Below are 20435 nucleotides of genomic sequence, written 5' to 3'. Positions count from 1 at the left end.
GGGTTCCCGATGCCCATTCCTCACCCAAGCCCGCAGTGAGTGAAGCTGTGTGACGCATTTTATGGAGGACTGTTTCCTGAACCTGCAGACTAGCCTACAATGGGTCTGTGACTGTGATCAAAGGCTGTTCTATAAAGTGGGGCAGTTCCAACTTTGAAAGGACAGTCTCGCGCTTCTGACTCTCAGCCTGTAAGTACATGTTTTATATTTAAAGAATTTGCCACTGATGATTCAAACGCAAGTTTTAAGCAGTGTAGAGTAGCGCTTGTTGTTTGTCGTTTCTCCGATCACAAATGCTGACATGGTTTTATGTTTACGCAGCGCAATACGCAACGCAACGCAACGCATAAAAACACAGTATAAGTCATTATAATCAGTAATTATGTCCCCACTGGATGAAACAAATGCCTCGTTTGTAATGGGTTTTATTGGTTTTATTTGGTTGTGCCAGGAGACGGCATCACAGTATGTTAAGGGGCGTAACATTTCCATCACATGCTTAAGGTATTCAGCCAGTCACAATGCACTGAATAGCTGGCCAATCAGAACACACCTAACTTTTCAGAACGATGAGCTTTGTAAAAATCAAAAAGAAAGGTGGGGCAAGGAGAAACAATAATGTACTTTTTTTTTTAACCTTAAACTGCATAAACACAATGCATTACACCAAATACACAACATAATGTTCTTTTTAGCAACGTCATATGACCCCTTTAAAGAGATCCGACAGTTGACAGTTAATCTGAAAAGTTTTAGGAGGGTTGAGATTAAAGACAAAGGGGCTGCTGAAGCCCCCTAAAACTGCTCTAGCAATGCCTGTGGCTGGAAAACATGAACTGCTCAGAGCTGCTGATGCTGCTGGGCTAGAATAACTACTGCTCATGTCAACACCGTATTCAACTAGAGGCGCCTTTGGCTAGTACTTGACATCTACCCACAAGAAATCAGTGATGTGTCGAGCCTGGATCCTACATACATTCATTTGATGAATCAACAGAGCAAGGATGTAGAAATAACTGCCTTTAATGCTAAGTGATACTGTGCTGCATTCGTTCCCATACCCAGACAGATTATTAATATTTTAAGACCAATACTCAAACATCAAATGAGCAGTAGATTTTTAACAGAATACAGTGATATTCAACAGACTTTGAAGCACCAAAGATTTTCGCCTTGGGAAGGTGACAGATACATGTGATGGGTAAAATAACGACCGTCTGAACATATATACAAACAGTAATTTCATGAAAATGATGACGTATATATAGTGTAACTACAAATAAATGTCTAAGGCAAAGAAAGCTACATTTACAGCAGCTCTGACAAACACTAGTAAATAAGCAGCAGCGATGTGAATAACAGAGAATTAATGCAAGTGGTAAAGAATATGTGCAAATCTGGAAAGCGTATTAAAAAGAAACCCCTATTAGTAGTGTGTGAGCATGAAAAAAAAAAACTGAGATCTACTGTACATAGCGTAGAGTTTGAAATCTACACTGGCGAAGAGCCATTATGCACTGAAGTTCATTTACATTTTATCTGAAATCCATTTTCACTTAATGTGTTTTGATAGAAGGAATGAAAGACTTTGGTCCAAAGCAAGTAAATACATAAATTAATGCCAATTTATAATTTAGCAGGCATAGGTGACTTCTAATGGGTATCATGGTGTTATTGGAGATCATTTACAACTCAATCACAGCAGCTGACTACCACTAGAGTTTGGCACGTGAGCTAGTTCAGTTAAGACAGTCTCTCAGGCCTCGGCTCCACCTAGGGGAGTGGAAGTCAGCAGGTGGGCGGCTCTAGTGTGGATGATAGGCAGACCTAACTGGTGGAGTCTCCCGTTCACTCCTGTCCATAATGAAGACATTCACAGTGATTGGCTGGATTGGTGCCAACCATCGCCCATTAGTTTTCCATCCCTGTTGCGGCCTCTTGGCTGTCTTCTTTGGGCTTGTCAACTGAAATACAAACCAATCTAATCAAACATCCCATAAATTAGATTTCCCTAAATGCATTGCATCTGATGCTACAAGACTGAAATCGACTAAGGTGTAAAAGAACCACTCTATAAGCAATCAAAAATCAATTCAAAAAGGGTTTAAACTACATGTGAAATGAAATAATAAAATAATAAAATAATAATAAAATAATAAAACATTTTTTTATGGACACTACCATTCAAAAGTTTCATGTCAATAAGATTTTTTTAAAGCACGGATACATTACATTGATCAAAATACAGTAAAAAATTAAAAAATACAGTGACAGTAAAGACAGTAAAAATTCTGTTCCAAATAAATGCTGTTCTAGAGTTTATCAAAGAATCTTGAAAAATGTATTACGGTTTCCACAAAAATAATAAGCAGCACAACTGTCTTCAGCATTGATAAGAAGTGTTTCTTGAGCATCAAATCAGCATATTAGATTGATTTCTGAAGGATCATGTGACGCTCAAGACTGGATTTCTGAATGATAATTTGTGGATGTTGAGTTTTGAAATCTATTTAATATTTTAATTTTTTATATAAAATAGTTATTTTATATTGTAATAATATTTCAATTTTTACTGTATTTTTGATCAAAGAAATGCAGCCTTGATGAGCATAAGATACTTATTTTAAAAAGATAGTTTTGTTTTTAGGTATTTAGGTGGATTCAGTGATGTTTAATAATATGTTTGACTTGAATAACACCAGTTAATTTAGATGTTAACATTTTTAGGTTACCATTTTTTCAGTTTTGTGCATAAATTTAAACGTTTTAAGTATTGCATATAGTATGACAGTTTTATGTGTGATTTAAAATTATATAAATCTAAATCTAATTTAAATCTAAAAAATCAGCATTGCAAAAATAAAGACATTATTTTCAAGACCGTAAGCCAGTGTTTTGAGAATAAAAACATTAAATCACAAAGTAGTAGCTATAGTAAAAATTAAAGATGATCTTTTGAGAAAAACAAATTAATTATGAGATTAAAGAGAAAAACAGTAAACTTCTTATAATGGTTAACATGAACTTACTTGCAGCCTGGGCCTGTTTGTCTCTGGGGTCGTCTGTGGGGCTCAGATCATCAGGAGGCCAGCGCAGTTCCCCGCTCTCCACCTCCCCGCTCTCAGTGGGTTCAACCACGATGGATGGCAAGCGTTTGGAAAGCTTTGGGAACCGTTCATGGGAGTCTGGGAAGATCTGTAACACAGGGGTCACGAGAGGCCACAGTACATGACAGTTCAGTGAGCTGAAATGTATCTTAAAGTCTGAAAGTTCTGAAAGTCTGACAGCTTTCAAGAAACAGCATGATTTGACCTTTACTTCCTCCATTAAAGATCTAAGGACCTCATTAAACCATCAAATTGGAAGCAGTAGTTTTCATTTTAGCATTTTACCTCACAGAACGTTGTTTGATTTGTGCTTAACACAAAAAAGTAAAGAAAAATTAAATATTTCATGATACATTCATGATATGTATTATCTATGCTTAGAATTATTTACTGGAAAACAATTAAAAAGACATTTTTAAGGCATGCTGTTGTCAGGTCAGTCTGTTTTAACCTTGGAAGCATTCAGCACTAAAGCCTACTTGAAAATTTTTGTGCATTTCCATTATAAGCAACCAGAGAGAAGAATTATTATTATTATTATTTTTGTGGGCAATCACTTCTGAGTAAATATATGTTTACAAAAGCTCCCCTCCAGCAGTTCCATCAAAACTCCTTGATGGGTTTTTATTAATGATGTGTTTGGCATTCACCTCACGTCTTGTGTGAGTCCTATTGCCTTGTTTAGAGTTCATGAGAGCAGGATGTGACTCACGTTGTGTACGATTATTTCTCCACAATTGCACTGAAGTGTGAACAAGAGTGTCTTGAGTGTGTCCGTGTGTTTGCAACATGTGGGCTATCAAGCCAGACATGAATTTTCTAAAAGCATCTGTACCACCAACAGTAGAAAAGAGTGTGCATTGCAGGTTGGTTTACAAAGCACAGAAAGAGCTTACATGATAGAGTGAATGACAGATTCAGACAAGTTCGTTCAGCTAGCATATAATGGCACTGCTCATCCTGTGGTAAAGAAAGGGTAATGATGATCGTTCCCTGAAAAGATCATGACCTTTCGAGTCTCTCTTGAGTGTCTGAGAGGAATCTGAATTCATCCGGCAGGCTGTATGGACGAGCAGACATCTGATTGGCTTTTCGTAGCGATGCGAGAAAAATGAAACGGACTCCAATCAGGCTGAAATGACGGAGGAAAAGCTCCAAATAGATCCACGGAGACCCATCGCAGTCATCCATCGGGTAACCAGAAAAACATTCAGCATGCATGTGTGACTGTCACTTAAAATTTATCCTAATCCTACCCTGCTCTCTGGAAAAGTCGTGGCATTGAGTGCATAAATATTTTTGTAAAATGCCTTTTAATGGACAGTCCACATGAAGGACTCCCAAATGGGACATGAAACTGACACTGGTAGGTCACATGACAATGAGAATTTGACAAATGTAGTGCATATTCAGTGTTAGGGGTAACATTATGTAATATAATAAAATAACGCAATATTGTTATACATTACTTTTAAAAGTAACTTTACCCAACACTGTCTGTATTACATTCATACTACACACATTCATACTATATAGAATATACATTTTAGTGATTGCAAAGTAATTACTTATTTAAAAAATACTCAGATAGTATGTGATTTCAGATGTAGCCTGTTCTTCTAATTCAGTCTGCTGCTGTATTGCTGCTCTTTTTAGATTTCTCATGTTACTTAAAATTTCTCACTGGCGCCATCTTGCAAAATTACACTTCAGTATAAAAGTTTTTGGCAAGCATAAACCTTCTGGTAGAAGACTAGCATCCCCTAGAAAATGAAAACATTGCCAAGCAATGTCAAGAACAGTGAATTAGAAATGTATAGAGCTGGATAAGCGAGAAGTTAAAATAGAGGTAGGCATGTTACTTTTTAGCTTTACATATGTTAGCTAACAAGTCCACCTAAAAAGTAACATGGTTAGGAGATTAAATTGCTACAGTTATTTTAAAATTTATATTGTAGATTGTTTGTTCTGCTGTTGTTTCTATAATATTTGAAATAAACTATTCAATTACATAACATACATGTAAAATAATAAAAAATCATTTAAAATAACTCCATATTTCATGTCCATGCATTCCTTTTGTCTTTCTATTTTTTTAATTTTTTTTTGGCAAATAGCAATTTCATGTATTCAGATGATCACTATCTGTATTAAATCCCTTTTGTTTGTTGTCAAAATGACCAGCGACTGTATATATTATCTTTGTGTTTCATTAGCCTTGTTCCTCTTGAATAAATCACTAATATGAATTTCAAGGGAGCATCCATCCAGTAGACCGAGAGAAGCACAACCCACCTGAAAAGAGATGTTCTGCTCCTCAGATGCACCGCTCACACTGTAGTCTCCCACCGCAGAGTCACAGCTGTTCATCACCTCCGTCATGCTGCCCAGTGACACAATTAAACCTACAACAAGTCAGGAGGAAATGCATTTACCCTCTGATAGTCACAGCGTCGCTCGGTCCAATCATTTGCCTATGAATGTGGGAGAGACTAATTCAGATGAGCCACCTGCAATAACCACAGCTGGGTTATTTTCTCATCTATGAAAAGATCCTGCCAAAACCATCCAGCCAATCCATGTGCACCTACCATGATTTTATGCAGAGCAAGTCTATACATAGTTTGTTATTCAAATCAGCTCTTCCACCATTTTCGGAGGAAATTACTTTCACACTCATCAGCTAAAATCAAGAGCGGGGATACATTCAGTGGGTCGCAATAATATCAAGGCAGTTCTCCAATTCATTCTAAATGCAAAATTCATCTAGGAGATGAAAATTGAATGGTGCTGAGCATCCAGTTGTGTGAAGTATATGAAATTATTAAAATTTGTTCCCATATTAAAAACTCAGATAAACAGCATTCCTTAAGTTTAAAGAACCTATAAATATGTAATTCTTAAGGTAAACAAACAAATGTCACTTTTCACATCTTACTCTGTAACAACATAATATCTTATACATAATATCAATCTTTAATATAACTTTTGTTTGGTGTAACCTAAAGTAGTCAAGTTGGTTCAGACATATAATAATATCTCTGACTTCAGTAAAATCAGTTAATGAAGATGTAAGCACATAAAGTACATTATGAAGTTATCTGACAAAACACTTTTACAGTATAACAAATTATACGAGTTCATACCTTAAATCTGGCTGGTAGAGCAGCATTCCAGACAGTGTTGTTTACTATTTATATACTACTATATATTTTATTAATTTTATGGATTAGCTTTTATATATATTTTGTTGTGTCCTTATGCCATTTTTATTAGTTTTTGTTTATTTAATATGTAATTTCTAAAAATGTATAAAATATTTATTATTTTAGCTTTTTTTTTTCAGTTTTAGTAAGTTTATGGAGATACAATGATGCCTAAAAGATTGGCATGCATAGGGTACGATTAGTGAAAGTGTACATAAGATAGCAAGCAAAAAATTATTTTGCATTCGGCATTTGGTGTAAATCACGTTTCAACTGTAAGAAAAAAAGATTTGCAGTATGAAGGTGAAATAATGATTGCAAAATAATAATTAATAATCAGTGTTTCTAAAGAAATCATTTGAGTGAATGATAAATGGCTTACTCATAAATACAGTGACTTGTCGCCATCTACTGGCATATTGATGTAACCTGCAGAAAGAGTCAATGAAAAATCCCCACTACAGTCTGTCCATAAAGTGTCATTGTTAAAAAAACTACATAAAACTAAAATTTAGATTAAATAAAGCTTAAATAAATAAATAATTAGTTTAAAGTGACTTATATGAAAGGTAAAATAATGCCTAAAAGATTTGCATATGCAGGGTAAGAGTTGTGGAAGTGTACAAAAGACTGTAAGCGTAAATTAACTTTGTATGCGCAAGAGAAGCTTTGTAAAGGTGTAAATCGCATTTTAAATGTAAGAAAAAAATATTTGCAGCATTTTACTGTTACTCGTAAGTGTAATTCATTTATTGTGAAACTGCAGCTTCATGCTAACGCAAAATAAATATGATCTGCATTCTTCTGACTTCCATTTTTCCGCGCTTACACTTTAGGCACGTTGTTTTCACTAAAATACGGTCAAAGTACTCCAAGCCTGTTAATAGTGATTTGCAAGCGAAAACAATAGTTTAAAGAACTGCAAAACAGATTGACTGCAAAGAAACAATCTGTACTGTATGTGTAAAAAACAAACTGTTGCAAATGTCTAAATGACTTTTTGTGCATGTGGGGCAAAAGGTTCCCAAAATAAACCAATATGCTCTGATCTGTCTTTCTTTTCTCTGCACTTACAATTTTGGCACGATTCTCTCACTCACTGACTTTTGTAAGTGTGTCCTTACAAAGGGTCCACCACCTTCTTGTAGCCAATCACATGAGGCTCTCGCAGACTCTCCATTTACTCTTATCTGATTGGTTCAATAAACACACCTCACGCCAAAACATTAATCTTCATTTAGTTCAGAACCGTTTTCGCTGCCAGAATGGTACTTATAACGTACACATACTTAAAAAATAAATAACAACTTAATTAAAACTATACTTTATAAGTTGTGTACCATTAGGGTAGACTCCCATGTGTTCATACTGAATTGGTGTTAACATTATTGGATTGGTTTGGCTTTACATTGAAATTTCATATATCATATAATCTGCATACACCATTGAGCTGATGTTAAACATTACAGTCAAAATGATGTTATGTGACAATTCTCAGCACTATAGTATCAGAGTGCTATACTTTGTAAAAAATTTTTACTGTACCAATAAAGCTACATAAATCTGAATTTGTCAGTTTTTCGGACCATGTCTCTGTTTACGGTATTTAACACTCAACTGTATAATTTCAGTATTGATCCTGATTATTTTCACGTGACTGATCAAGATATTATATGAAGCAAGTATACGAGCAACAAAATGCTTTCTTTGTGTCCAGATTTGACTAATGCAAAAATGTACACTTCAAATCAACATATAAAAAAAATCAACTTTGATAAAAATATGTCTTTAATGATGTCCAAATATATATCCAATTTCAAGTAACTAATTATGTGGGAATCCAATGTTCCCAGCCACTAGAGAACACACAGCCATGTTTATATGTTTATATATAGAGCTAAACAGCCATCTAGTACGGTGTCTGTGAAAGCTCAACGCGCTGCAACTTCAAAAAACACATGCAAATAGAATAATCTTCATCAGTTTGACAGCACATGTGCTGTAAATACTCGCAACACAATCAAATACAAAAACACACTGCAAATGCTCACAACACAACCAAATAAAGAAACGTGCTGCAACAACAGAAACGTGCTGCAACTACCCCCCAACACAAACAAAAAAAGAAATACTAAAAATATTTAGTAAAATTCCCTTGTATTACAACATGTTAAAGTTAATATATATATTACTGGTGGTTCAATTATTATTGAACCAAATTTTAGTAAAAAAAAAATGGTCGTCCCTGATCAGTAGACTGGTGAAATTATACATTTATTAAACTAGTGCAGATACAAGGCCACATTTAAGTATCATCATAATTACAATATTACAATAAACTAATATATCATATATAGCCTGTTGAGGAAGAAAAGGATATTACACAGCTCGAAATTCAGTATGAACACACAGCTTAATGGTAAACAACTTATAAAGTATCAAGTAAAGTATAGTTTTAATTAAGTTGTTATTTATTTATTTTTAATGTATCTGTACGTTAAAAGTACCATTCTGGCAGTGAGAACGGTCCTGAACTAAATGAAGATTAATGTTTCAGCGTGAGATGTGTTTATCGAACCAATCAGATAAGAGTAAATGGAGAGTCTGCGAGAGCCTCATGTGATTGGCTACAAGAAGGTGGTAGACCCGCCTACCAATACAGAAGAATGCAGATCATATTTATTTTGCGTTAGCATGAAGCTGCAGTTTCACAATAAATTAATTACACTTACGAGTAACAGTAAAATACTGCAAATCATTTTTTCTTACGTTTAAAATGCGATTTACACCTTTACAAAGCTTCTCTTGCGCATACAAAGTTAATTTACGCTTACAGTCTTTTGTACACTTCCACAACTCTTACCCTGCATATGCAAATCTTTTAGGCATTATTTTACCTTTCATATAAGTCACTTTAAACTATTTATTTATTTATTTAAGCTTTATTTAATAGTTTTAGTTTAATGTAGTTTTTTTTAACAATGACACTTTATGGACAGACTGTAGTGGGGATTTTCCATTGACTCTTTCTGCAGGTTACATCAATATGCCAGTAGATGGCGACAAGTCACTGTATTTATGAGTAAGCCATTTATCATTCACTCAAATGATTTCTTTAGAAACACTGATTAATAAAACGTGGATTGTTTTGACAACACTGTTGACTGTACACTAAACTTTTCAAAAACGCAACTGAAAAATGCTTTTAGTACATTGTTGTCACGTAAATGTACCCTTAAATGTAAGATACTGAATATTAACTTTATTGAGCAGTATTACGCCAACACTCTCACTTGTGTGATACTGCTTAAATAATACACAGGACAGACTGGATACATTTACATGAAGCTCACATGAGTACGGCTGGCTTGCATAATCTATCTGCCGCATGATCTGTCTAATGCTACGTGGAGCAGCTGGTGGTCCTGAAGGCTGATTCCTCAGCCCTCCGCATTCCACATATGCACACCGTCCTCTGTGAATGACGAATGCTGGGTGACTAACACGGCCCTTTACCGTGAAAACATGTACATGGTATTTGTTTGATAAAGAATCGGATTTTGGAATTTAGTTGCAGCATTATTATTAAATACTACAAAAAAGATACAATGCTGCTCGTTCACTAAACTGCACATTCACACAACAAAACTGCTTTTTTTAATCTGATGACATGCATATTATCACCTGATCATTTGCATGGATAAAACCAGTATCCAGGCTTAGCTGATCTGAGATAAGGCTGTGAAGAGACCACAATGATGCTTCTTATGTTTTGATGTAATGAGAAACAGCAAAGCTCTAAAGCCAGACAGGTGTCAGATGAAATAAGAGTGTCCTTCACTACAGATCAGCCACTTTAAAGATATTTTTGAAACCAAAGTTCTCAGTAGAGAGGATATTATACTGTCATTATCATTGTAGTTTACCCTTTATTCCATTTGGGAACTGGGTGGCTCAACTGAATCAAAGGACAAGGGAGTGCAGAAAAACTGGGGAGTGAGCAGATTAAAGAAAGTAGAAATAAGCAGTACTATAAAAGAAAATGATTAAAGGATGGTGAAAATGAAACAATGAAGAAATAAACCATTTGGACCAAAGAACGACACCTATACGCATGATAAAATAAACCCACAAGCTACAATCTTACACACTGCCATCAAAGATCACAGCAGTTCCAAGACAGACCATGAAAAATCATCCCAAAAGTAATAAATAAATGAACTTTTTTACTAAAAGTGCCATTCAGATTAATTAGCAGCACACAGACGCTGGATGGCAGACAGATAAAGAAACCAAGCTGTTTATGTTCTCTGCCTTTAATGTTGGTTGAAAATGGACTGATTATTCATGCTCCCTATTATGTTGATGGTGACCAGCACAAACGCAGCTCACTCCCCAGACCCTTGTTAGCATACAGGCTTTTTCATTGGTGAAAGTGAGTGGCAAAGACAAAAGGGGCTTGAGTGAGGGATCAAAGGGCTGTGCGTGTGCTTGGTGCCATTTATAGTGAGACAAAGCGCTGTGGAAGACTGGGTTTGTAGGAGGCCTCACAAAGACTTCATATGCTCATCAAAATATTTTCAGATGGGCAACCCTGAAAAACAGTGCAGGAGTTATTGTTGGCCATTGCACTTTTGAGTATCTGTTGTTTTAAAGTAAACTCCTGGTGGAGAGCATGGTGGTTAGTTACAAACGCTATTTTCTACTTTTCTACCATTTAAAGGTGTCTCGCTGTGCATGGCTCTGTTTCAGTGAAAAATAGAGATGGTATCTAAATAATTTAATATGACTGGGTGCAACGACAGACCTCACCCCCTTCCTGGTGACATGGAAAATCTTACTCAAATCTAGGCAAATGACCGATACTGAACTGACTGGTGGCTATGTACAGACAGCATGGAGCAATAGCAAAACTCTCATTACTAAATGTTTCCATCACAAACCACGTGCAAAACACACTTCAAAACATGCTATCTTTATAATAATTGACTGTTGAGAACAGTTGAATATTTGCTTGATTGCAAAACAAGTCATTTTATGGAACAAAAACACACCATCATCACATGCAAAATTGGAAAAATAGATCAATGAATAAAGCGCTGAAAAGACATTGCTAGAAAACTGCCAATAGAAATGCTCAAACGTTAAAATTACATTAGAAATCTGCTTATCTGCCCATAAGAATTGCATAATGTAGCTATAAAATGAATTTTACAAGGAGTCAAGTTTACTTTTTCACCTACAAATGTAACTTTTGACTAAATGTACTGACTCTCAGTCACCATTCACTTACATTGCACTTTTTTCCATACAATGAAAGCAAACGGTGAGACTTGTATTCTTTTTGTGTTTTAAGAGCTATGTAATCTGGGTTACATAAATAGCCTACTGCTAATTTACTAGCGTAACTAGTTTCCTGAAAGAGTGTTGTTATGCACAAATTAGGCTATAACAAGGCCAGAGTGTATTTTAATATTATTAAAAAATATTAATAACACCGTTAAAATGTATTTTATTATTTTTTATTTGTATTACTTTTTCTATTAATCCAGTTCCTCCGCCAGAATATAGTCCCTCGCGTACCAGAAGGTTGTTATGCAACAAAATAACGATCCACTATCGGTGCTGCGCAGTGATATCCTGCACAGGTATTGACCAATCACAGACCGGAACTATTCGTTGCTGTTATATCACTTTTTCCAACAAATAATTAGTTAAGATTAGCCGACCAAAAAAGTGTCAGGTAAAAAGATTATGTTACTGATTTCAGGGATACTCCTGTAACTTGTAGCTTAATCAGTGCCAGTTTACATTTCAGAAATAATTTACGTAGCACAGCAGAAAGAATGAGTTTAGGAAGGCACGAGGGTGAGTAAATGACAGAACTATTCCTTTAATATCAATATCTGAATGCATAGTAATGGTAACCGAAATAGGAATAGTAGGCTATCCTACACTTGACAGTTATTTTAATTACAGCACTTCATTTGTCACAGCATAGCGTTGACATGAGTTACGGGCATCAAAAAGCTGAGTAAATTAATCCTGAACTTCCGTTTCGTTCTCTAAAATCTTGCCTTAGTGCCAGAAACTTGCAGGCTAATTTACATGCGATAAACCTATTCGAACTTACTTAATCAGTCGCACAATGCAATGCATCTTTCTCAAAAGCATTAAAATATCTGACACATCGTGCACTAATTGCTGATGAATCCTTTCAGTGTGCCTCAGGCAGTTTGGGTTCAAACTCAAGTACGCATTTTGTACGGCTGGAGTGTAAAGTGCCCATACCTGTAGCCTTCCGAAGTGCTGTGTCTCCGCGTCAAGCCCGTGACTGCTGCTCTCTCCAGCGGATGTTCTGCTAGACTCAAGTCAGATTCTCCCAGACTGAAGCGCCGCTACTGTTACCTCAGACAGCGACTGTAATTTCACGCGCACTCACCCGAGTCACAAGAGCACGCATGTGTGCGAGAGATCGAGACACACCTCTGGCTCTTTACGATGGTTTTTAGATGCAGATAGTTTAGTGTAGCTTACTATTGTACATTTGCCACAATTCAGATAGTAGATACAAAGATACCCCAGTTAAAATATGAATAGATGCAGGGATCATATGAGAAATTATGTCCAACAGTCTATTTGAAAGTAAATGGTCACCTTCTCACATCTCTCAAATTCAAGAAAGATTTATTATCAACCATGCATTTTTAATTAAAAATAATGGAAATCGTTAATATAGTATGTTGATCATGTTACCAGGGGTGTAAACTACTTAGTACAATATTAAAATATAGCCTATACTGTAAATGTGCTAACATCAAATTAACTGTTTCTATTAACAAAATTATTAACAATCAAGTAAAAGATTATTGTTATAGTATATACTTTAGTTTTTCAATATTATAAATTGAAAATTTGTCAATTTCTTAATTTAATTCTAAAGGTATTTCTCCTTACAATTTTATATTAGTCACAACACTGACCCAAAAGCAATGCTTCACTGAAAGTGGACAAAAAGGACTTATAGTTTATAAACAATTTTATTCAGAAATCTAACATCTATAAAATCAACTGTTGATGTTTAACAGTTTCATGGGGGTTATATAATCACAACTTTATGATTAAATAGGTTGCTTTACAAATTTTGCGCATCAAATTTGCCTTAATGAACAGAAATCTCTTCCATCTCTTGAGTACAGTTAAAATTATGTTAATAAAATCTGGAATTTTGCAAAAATAAATAAATAAATACATTCTGCCAGGACACTATCGGGTAATTTTATGGACATTTCTAGCAACACTTAACCACAATGCAATTAAGTGAAAAGTTCAAAACACACGACAAACACCTGTAAAACATAAATACAGAAAATTCTTATTAATATAGTACATTGTGCCCTATTTTTGTGAATTTTTTTTACAGTGTTATATTAGTTTGACTAGTTACTGTCTGCATAATTGTGCCCATATTATGATTTATCATGTGAAACTGGATTTACATGGAGAATGACATATTGTGAATAAGTACTTAAAAAAGGATAAGAATCGAGTTAACTGACCTTAATCACAGCTGCCAAGCCATTAAATAACCCAAATCCAATACATGCCTATACAATACATATCTTTTCATGATATTTTGTCTTGTCCTATCTTCTCAGTCATTAATCTACATGACTGTTCATGATTCTACTGTTGAACATAAATAGTCAAATTCTATGTATAATTATCAACATAATGGTTATTAGTTATAATTTCAAGCTAACCAGACTGTAATAGAATTGTATACAAAAAAAAAAAAAAAAAAAAATTAAACTCTTATCACCAAGATGTAACTGTCATTTGTGTGAGAATTGACTGTGAGAGATGCATTGTCTGGGGTATTTAAAGTAGTTTGCAGGTGATTGTGTTTGTGATGTTAAAAGTCATGACCTGTGGAGTTCACACACTCTCTTAACTATTAGGCTGGTATCTTACACTGACATTTCTGTGTCAAATTACACAGTGTGATGGAACGCACAGCGTGATGGAAAACAGGGCGAGAAGTCGAATGTCAGAGGTTACAGGATCTCACCCTCCTATTGGCTCAACCCTGATTCTGATGATGATGTCACAGGCACAGCAAGTAATGAGTGAAAGGAGACGCTGTTGTTCATATAGAGATCATCTCACAACCGGATCCAGCAAAACCCAGACCTCAGTGTCTTGGCAGGCAGATTTTTCCAGTGGCTCTGTAACTTGACAAGGAAAGGTATCCATTTTGACACATATACCTCTGTGCATGTTAATTTTTAAACACAGAGTCAGTATCAGTTCAGTGCAATGATCATATATTACTGCGGCAATGATAAGAAAATATTAGTTTTTTTTAAGTGATGTTCACCAAAAACGTTGTGTTTTAAAAATATATCAACACATTTTCAACTGAAAACAAAATGTTGTATTTTCTCAGAACTAATGTCACTTTTCACTTAGATTTTTTCAATAAGTTTTAAGTGACTGGTGTTAATATGACTTTTAGTCAGTGTCTGAAGCCAGTTGACCCTATAGGAATAGTTCACCCAAAAATTGAAATTTTGTGAAATTTTACTCACCTCCATTCCATCCAAGTTGTAGATGAGTGCTTCATCCAAACAGATTTTGGAGAAATTTAGCAATGCACCACTTGCTCACCAATGGATCCTCTGCAGTGAATGGGTGCCGTCAGAATAAAAGTCTAAACAGCTGATAAAAACATCACAATAATCCACAAGTTATACACACATTAGTCAATTTAACAACGTATGGAGTCAAAAACTGTAAGTTTGTAAGAAACCAATCCATCATTAAGGCATTTTGACTTTAAACTGTCACCTCTAAGAAAGCAATATTATGGATAGAGGACTTGTGTGAAAAAGTGACATGACGTGACATACAGCCAAGTATACTCAGAATTTGTGCTCTTCATTTAACCCATCCAAAGTGCACACACACACCGTGAACACACACCCGGAACAGTGGGCAGCCATTTATGCTGCGGTGCCCGGGGTTCGGTGCCTTGCTCAAGGGCACCTCAGTCGTGGTATTGCCGGCCCGAGACTTGAACCCACAGCCTTAGGGTTAGGAGTCAAACTCTCTAACCACTAGGCCACGACTTCCCCATTGTATTGTAGTTTAAACTTAAAACACCTTGAAGGATTTGATTTTTACAATCATACAGCTTTTCACTTCATAACATGTTAATTGATGGTCTGGAGTCGTGTGGATTATTATGCGCAACTGTTTGGACTCTCATTCTGACGGCACCCATTCACTGCAGAGGATCCATTGGTGAGCAAGCGGTGTCATGCAAAAATTCTCCAAATCTGTTCTGATGAAGAAACAAACTCATCTTGGCCTGAGTGTGAGTATATTTTCAGCAAATCTTCATTTTTGGGTGAACTATTTCTTTAAATCTGATTAACAACGAACAAATGTTGACCTAATATTTGACAAGATTTGCTTCAAAATTGTATGTGTGCTGTGTCTCTCAGATTTAAGTATTCAGATACTTGGGCCACTATGTGCTGACATTTATTTCTCATTAAAAGGACCAGAGCAGTTTCTTTAGTCTCACATCAAACGCTAAATGAACTGCAATTTCCACAGAGAGTTCAAGAGGTTCAGGCTCAGCATCGAGAAACCGACTTGCAGACTCTACCGACTAGCAGAGTAATTGAAATGTAGAGCTCCTCCTCTCCTCTTCTTACCTCTTCACTCTTCACTTTATACGACTGCTGTGTCTCTTTGAATGAAGAGCTCTGAACTCTGCGTGTGTGGAGGAGTGTAATAGACTGACCTTTCAGTAATTTTGCCATCTCGTATAAATTCACTTCAGGCCTGTTTTCTGACATTCTCTATTCATTCAACCAATTAGCACTTCATGCATCTGCCTACTGTCCCTCAGCTTTTGTAGGAGTTTCAGATTGAAAGCTTCTCTGAGGAAAATAAGAAATTAACTGAAATTTCTTTCAATATCCTGATGTCCTCTGGATGAAGAGGAATCTCTAACATCAGGCCGCAATGTTAAGTTTGATTGAAGTATGAATACAAATCTTACTGATAGTGTGCTGAGTGGCTTTTCAACAAGTTATACAATTGGAATAATTATTCACTCTATATCATCTTCATATAGCACTACTCACTTTCTACCAGTCAAACATCTGAAAGCACTTTACTGAAATTACTGTATTTTGTGTGGTGTTAACATTCTTTTGATCTAAAGAAACTAATTTCAAGTATTTAAGCTTAAGCTTATATTTATATAGATCAATTGTGCCATATGAATTTCATTATAAATCTAAAATTTGTTTGAAAATAATGAGTTGAACTGGATAATGACGTCAACAACAGCTTCAGGTTACAGCTACATGTAAATTCCTTCAGTACTGTTTAAAAAGCAATTGCTGGTAAAAAACATTACAAGTAAAGTCATTATTTTTAGATGCTGAAATTTGAAGTTGTGGGCATCTTAAATATTACAGTGTGTTACATTATATATTAAAAATATTAATAAAATGTTTTATAGTAAAATAACATCTTTATATACTACCGTTTAATTCAATATTACATTGTAAAATTACACTAAAGAAATGTGATTGATAAGATATTCTAAAATGTGGAAAATATTAATTATTATAATTTCTATTGATTTTATAATACAATAACTCTGAAAGACATCTCTAAAGGAATCATATTTTAAGTGGAATTGGATGTCTGCAGTGTTGCCAACTTGGTAATTTTGTTACTAGAGTAGATTTTGACTTTTCAGACTACCCTAGCAACTTTTTTTTTTCAAAAAGCACATAACAACAAATTTAGCTATTTTTTAAAAAGTATTGGGCAACTTTTAGCAACTTTTGTAAAGTGACTCAAATGATAAAAAGGCACATATTTTCATCTAAATTACACAAAAAGAGGGAACCATTGAACAGCCAAGCAGCACATCAACAGTACACACATCAAATGTGCATTAAGTTGCTAGTTCCAATTGGTCAATAATGAATGTTATTTATGATACACCATGTTAGCGTGTATATTTAATTGTTGTTCAGTTAGGTTCACTGTAAGAAAAAATATGTAGAAAAACTTAAAAGGTACTAGTCATTTTCTGCCAGGATGTTAAGTTGTAACCCTTTAACTTTGAAACACAAAATGCAATGTGGAATTTAAAACAACAACTGTGTAAAATAAATACGTATTCTTCCTTCATATTAACACAGTACATTGTGTCCTATTTTTACAGACTATTGTGTAGCACACTAACTAACTACCAGTACACTGCTTAAAACTAATAGTTCAGAATGTGCAGTTTTATAAGTTAATAAGAAAATACATAAAATGTGTAACTGTTCAATAATTCAATGTTGTAAAAAATCCGATCATAAAGATAATGCTACTTATGTTACTTTTACAATTTATAATATTTTTATGAACAAATATGAACAAACATTTTAAAAATATATATTTTTCACTGAGATTTAAGTAATCTCGTTGTGTGTCCTATGTAAAAACACTGTTTCGTGTCATGGTTATGCAATGATGTCATCACGCAATGACATCACAACGTTATTTAGCAACTTTATTCAACAAATTGATCTGCCTTTAGCAACTTCCCCTGAAAATTTGTTCGCAACGCTGGTTGTCCTGTAGTTTAACGGATAGAGCATTGTGCCAAGATCATGGTGAACACACATATTCCTGATATATACCTACACTATTGTTTAATTTATTTATTGTTTTTGAGCAAGGATGCATTATAATGTTATACAAAAAAATCTATTTTTAATTAAAACTGTTGTTTTTAATTTTTGATTCATCAAAGAATCCTGAAAGTTTATACACATAATATTAAGCAGCACCACTGATTTCAACATTTATAGTAATACAAATAAATGTCTCGAGTAGCAAATTAGCATATTAGAAAGATTTCTGAGGGATCATGTGACACTTAAATGTGTTCATTTAGCTTTGCATCACAGAAATAAACTACATTTTGAAATATATTGAAATAGAAAACAGTTATTTTACTGTATTCTTGATCAAATAAATACAGCCTTTATGAGCATAAGATACTTTTAAAAAATTGAATGGTATGTTCAGTGTGTGGCATGTCAAGGAAGAAAGAGTGTAACAATAATCATGCTTTTATAATGAATCCACACTCATGCTCACAAATGCAGTTTACACTGTTTAAGGGAAAAAGTGATGGTAAATATCTAAAACATTAAATGAGCTCATGATTTTAAAAGCCGGTTTCTAGCTTTTTTAATGTTTCCCAAATATACTCAGCAGCGGTGGGCAACATGAATGAATGAATCCGTGACACTGCTTGTGCAGCAGCAGATGCGAAGGCCTGGTGCTCCCTCTGCTGCACAATGCATGTAACAAACATAAAAAAGAATGTAAGCATGACTTGGATGTCAAATGCAGTTTAATGTGAGATTCTAAACATGAACAGTCCTTTTTTATATAACCCTCAGATCCAGAGTTCCAGTGTGACACAAAAACAACTGCAACTTACTTCGGCTGCCTGATGCTTTTATATATTAGAAGGGCTTTCCTCTGTGAATCCTTATCGCTTGGCAACAGAAGCTGTTAGGCTTGAGGGTGATTGGAGGAGAGGAACGCAAGGTAAAGCGTGACTTTCAAGAAGCAGTGAATGAGTCCGACTCCCCACCTTCCATCAGTCAGAACGGATTGGGAGAACAGCGGACCAGAAAAGGGAAAAACGCAAAGTGTTCAAATAAACTCTACAGGGTATCCTTTTCTCCTAGCTCATGTGTCCCCAAAAACACCCCAGGCCACCAAAATGTAGGTAAAAGGCAGAAATTACGGTTGAGGTGGTAAAAATAATCCGTCCTGACACTTACAAGCTCCCACAGAGATTTGAAGCTCTCCGCTTATAAAATATTGAACAGCTACTAACACAATTCTGTCTCCCAGAGCTGTCTGCAATTCATCTCAGAGAAAAAAAGCTCAATAGGAAGTGCAAAGACTGCAGGGAATGATAAAATGTCTACTTGTTCTCACCAGCAGAGGTCAATGTTTTCAAAGCATTCACATGTGATGGATCTGCAGCAGCTTGGTTTGAATGGATATATGAATGTGTGTTATTTGCATAAACCAGTCAACCACTTTTTGCCCTTTTTGTATCATTTAACCCCAGTTTACTTTTTCAGTGCTTTGTTTTTGACATATATTTCTATGAGATGACACCAACTTGTACTGTGGGTGAAAAAAACTTACTTGAGCTTCAGAAGTTAGGCATCTAGCAACAATCTCAAAGGAAGACCTAATTGTGAATATATTTATAAATCCAGGTGAGACATTGAGTTATTTGCATTCTCTGTAGTATATCCAGATATGAGCACATATTGCAAATATGTTAAATGATAAAGTTTATTTTACATTCATCACCCATGACAAAATGATCGTTTTGACATTGGTGATGAATGTAAAATAAACGTTAAAACGAAGATTATTTTTGTGAGTGCGGATCATGGTCTCATGTGCTAAGTAATTTAATAGATTGAAACACCAAAACCTAATTTTAGTGATGGAAGAGCACAGTGCAAACGACTTTGTGGAAATGATAAAGTTGTGAAATTATTTTGGATTTTTTAAAAATTATAAATATATTAAATATACAACTACATATTAAAATATTTTATATATAAAAAATGAAATTATATTGCAAACATGTTCAATGATAAAAAGTTGTGAAAATATAATTAAATATGAAATATTTTAATATACAACGGAATATTATAATATATAATATTAATCATATTAAACAGTATTAATATTAATAATATAACATTATCATTTGAAAACACTCAGTGTTCCATTTAAAAAAAAAAACTTTAATTTTTTAAAATATAACAAAATATTATATGTAAATATGTTAAAATATTATAGAATTTAAACCATATTATATAAAATATTATTAATAATACTAATATTATATTAAACACGTATGTCTGTATATCCTGCCATGAAATTTAACATTATCATCTGAAAACAGTTATTGCATTGTGGAAAATTACAACTGTACTTACAATACAAAAAAACTACATAAAACAGCAATTACATCTGCAAATGCTAA

General features: G+C 34.6%; 1 protein-coding gene and 1 long non-coding RNA gene across 2 annotated transcripts; one reads left to right on the top strand and one right to left on the bottom strand.

Annotated features, from left to right (window-relative positions):
• Positions 1 to 1026: 1026 nt before the first annotated feature.
• On the bottom strand, positions 1027 to 12779 carry LOC109056946 (protein LBH-like). Its single transcript, XM_042746933.1, has 4 exons — positions 12605 to 12779; positions 5403 to 5512; positions 3030 to 3195; positions 1027 to 1964 (listed from the first exon to the last, which is right to left on the bottom strand). Exons 2-4 carry the CDS (start codon positions 5487 to 5489, stop codon positions 1912 to 1914), a joined length of 306 nt encoding a protein of 101 aa, XP_042602867.1. The 5' UTR covers positions 5490 to 5512; positions 12605 to 12779; the 3' UTR covers positions 1027 to 1911.
• LOC122141058 lies at positions 11811 to 19459 on the top strand. The gene is made up of 3 exons (XR_006157516.1): positions 11811 to 12181; positions 14316 to 14561; positions 18811 to 19459. It is a non-coding gene; the product is annotated as an uncharacterized LOC122141058 (long non-coding RNA).
• Positions 19460 to 20435: the final 976 nt, after the last annotated feature.

The sequence above is a fragment of the Cyprinus carpio genome, chromosome B20, assembly GCF_018340385.1.
Source record: "Cyprinus carpio isolate SPL01 chromosome B20, ASM1834038v1, whole genome shotgun sequence".
NCBI classification, from domain to species: domain Eukaryota; kingdom Metazoa; phylum Chordata; class Actinopteri; order Cypriniformes; family Cyprinidae; genus Cyprinus; species Cyprinus carpio.
This window is presented reverse-complemented; position numbering and strand designations above follow the sequence as displayed.

Bases quoted from the DNA above. Each gene is read 5' to 3' on its own strand.
- LOC109056946 (XM_042746933.1), bottom strand. From the start codon at position 5,489: ATGACGGAGGTGATGAACAGCTGTGACTCTGCGGTGGGAGACTACAGT. The intron at 3,196-5,402 runs GTGGGTTGTGCT...CCTGTGTTACAG, and splicing joins AGCAGAACATCTCTTTTCAG to ATCTTCCCAGACTCCCATGA. The intron at 1,965-3,029 runs GTAAGTTCATGT...TTTGTATTTCAG, and splicing joins CAAACAGGCCCAGGCTGCAA to TTGACAAGCCCAAAGAAGAC.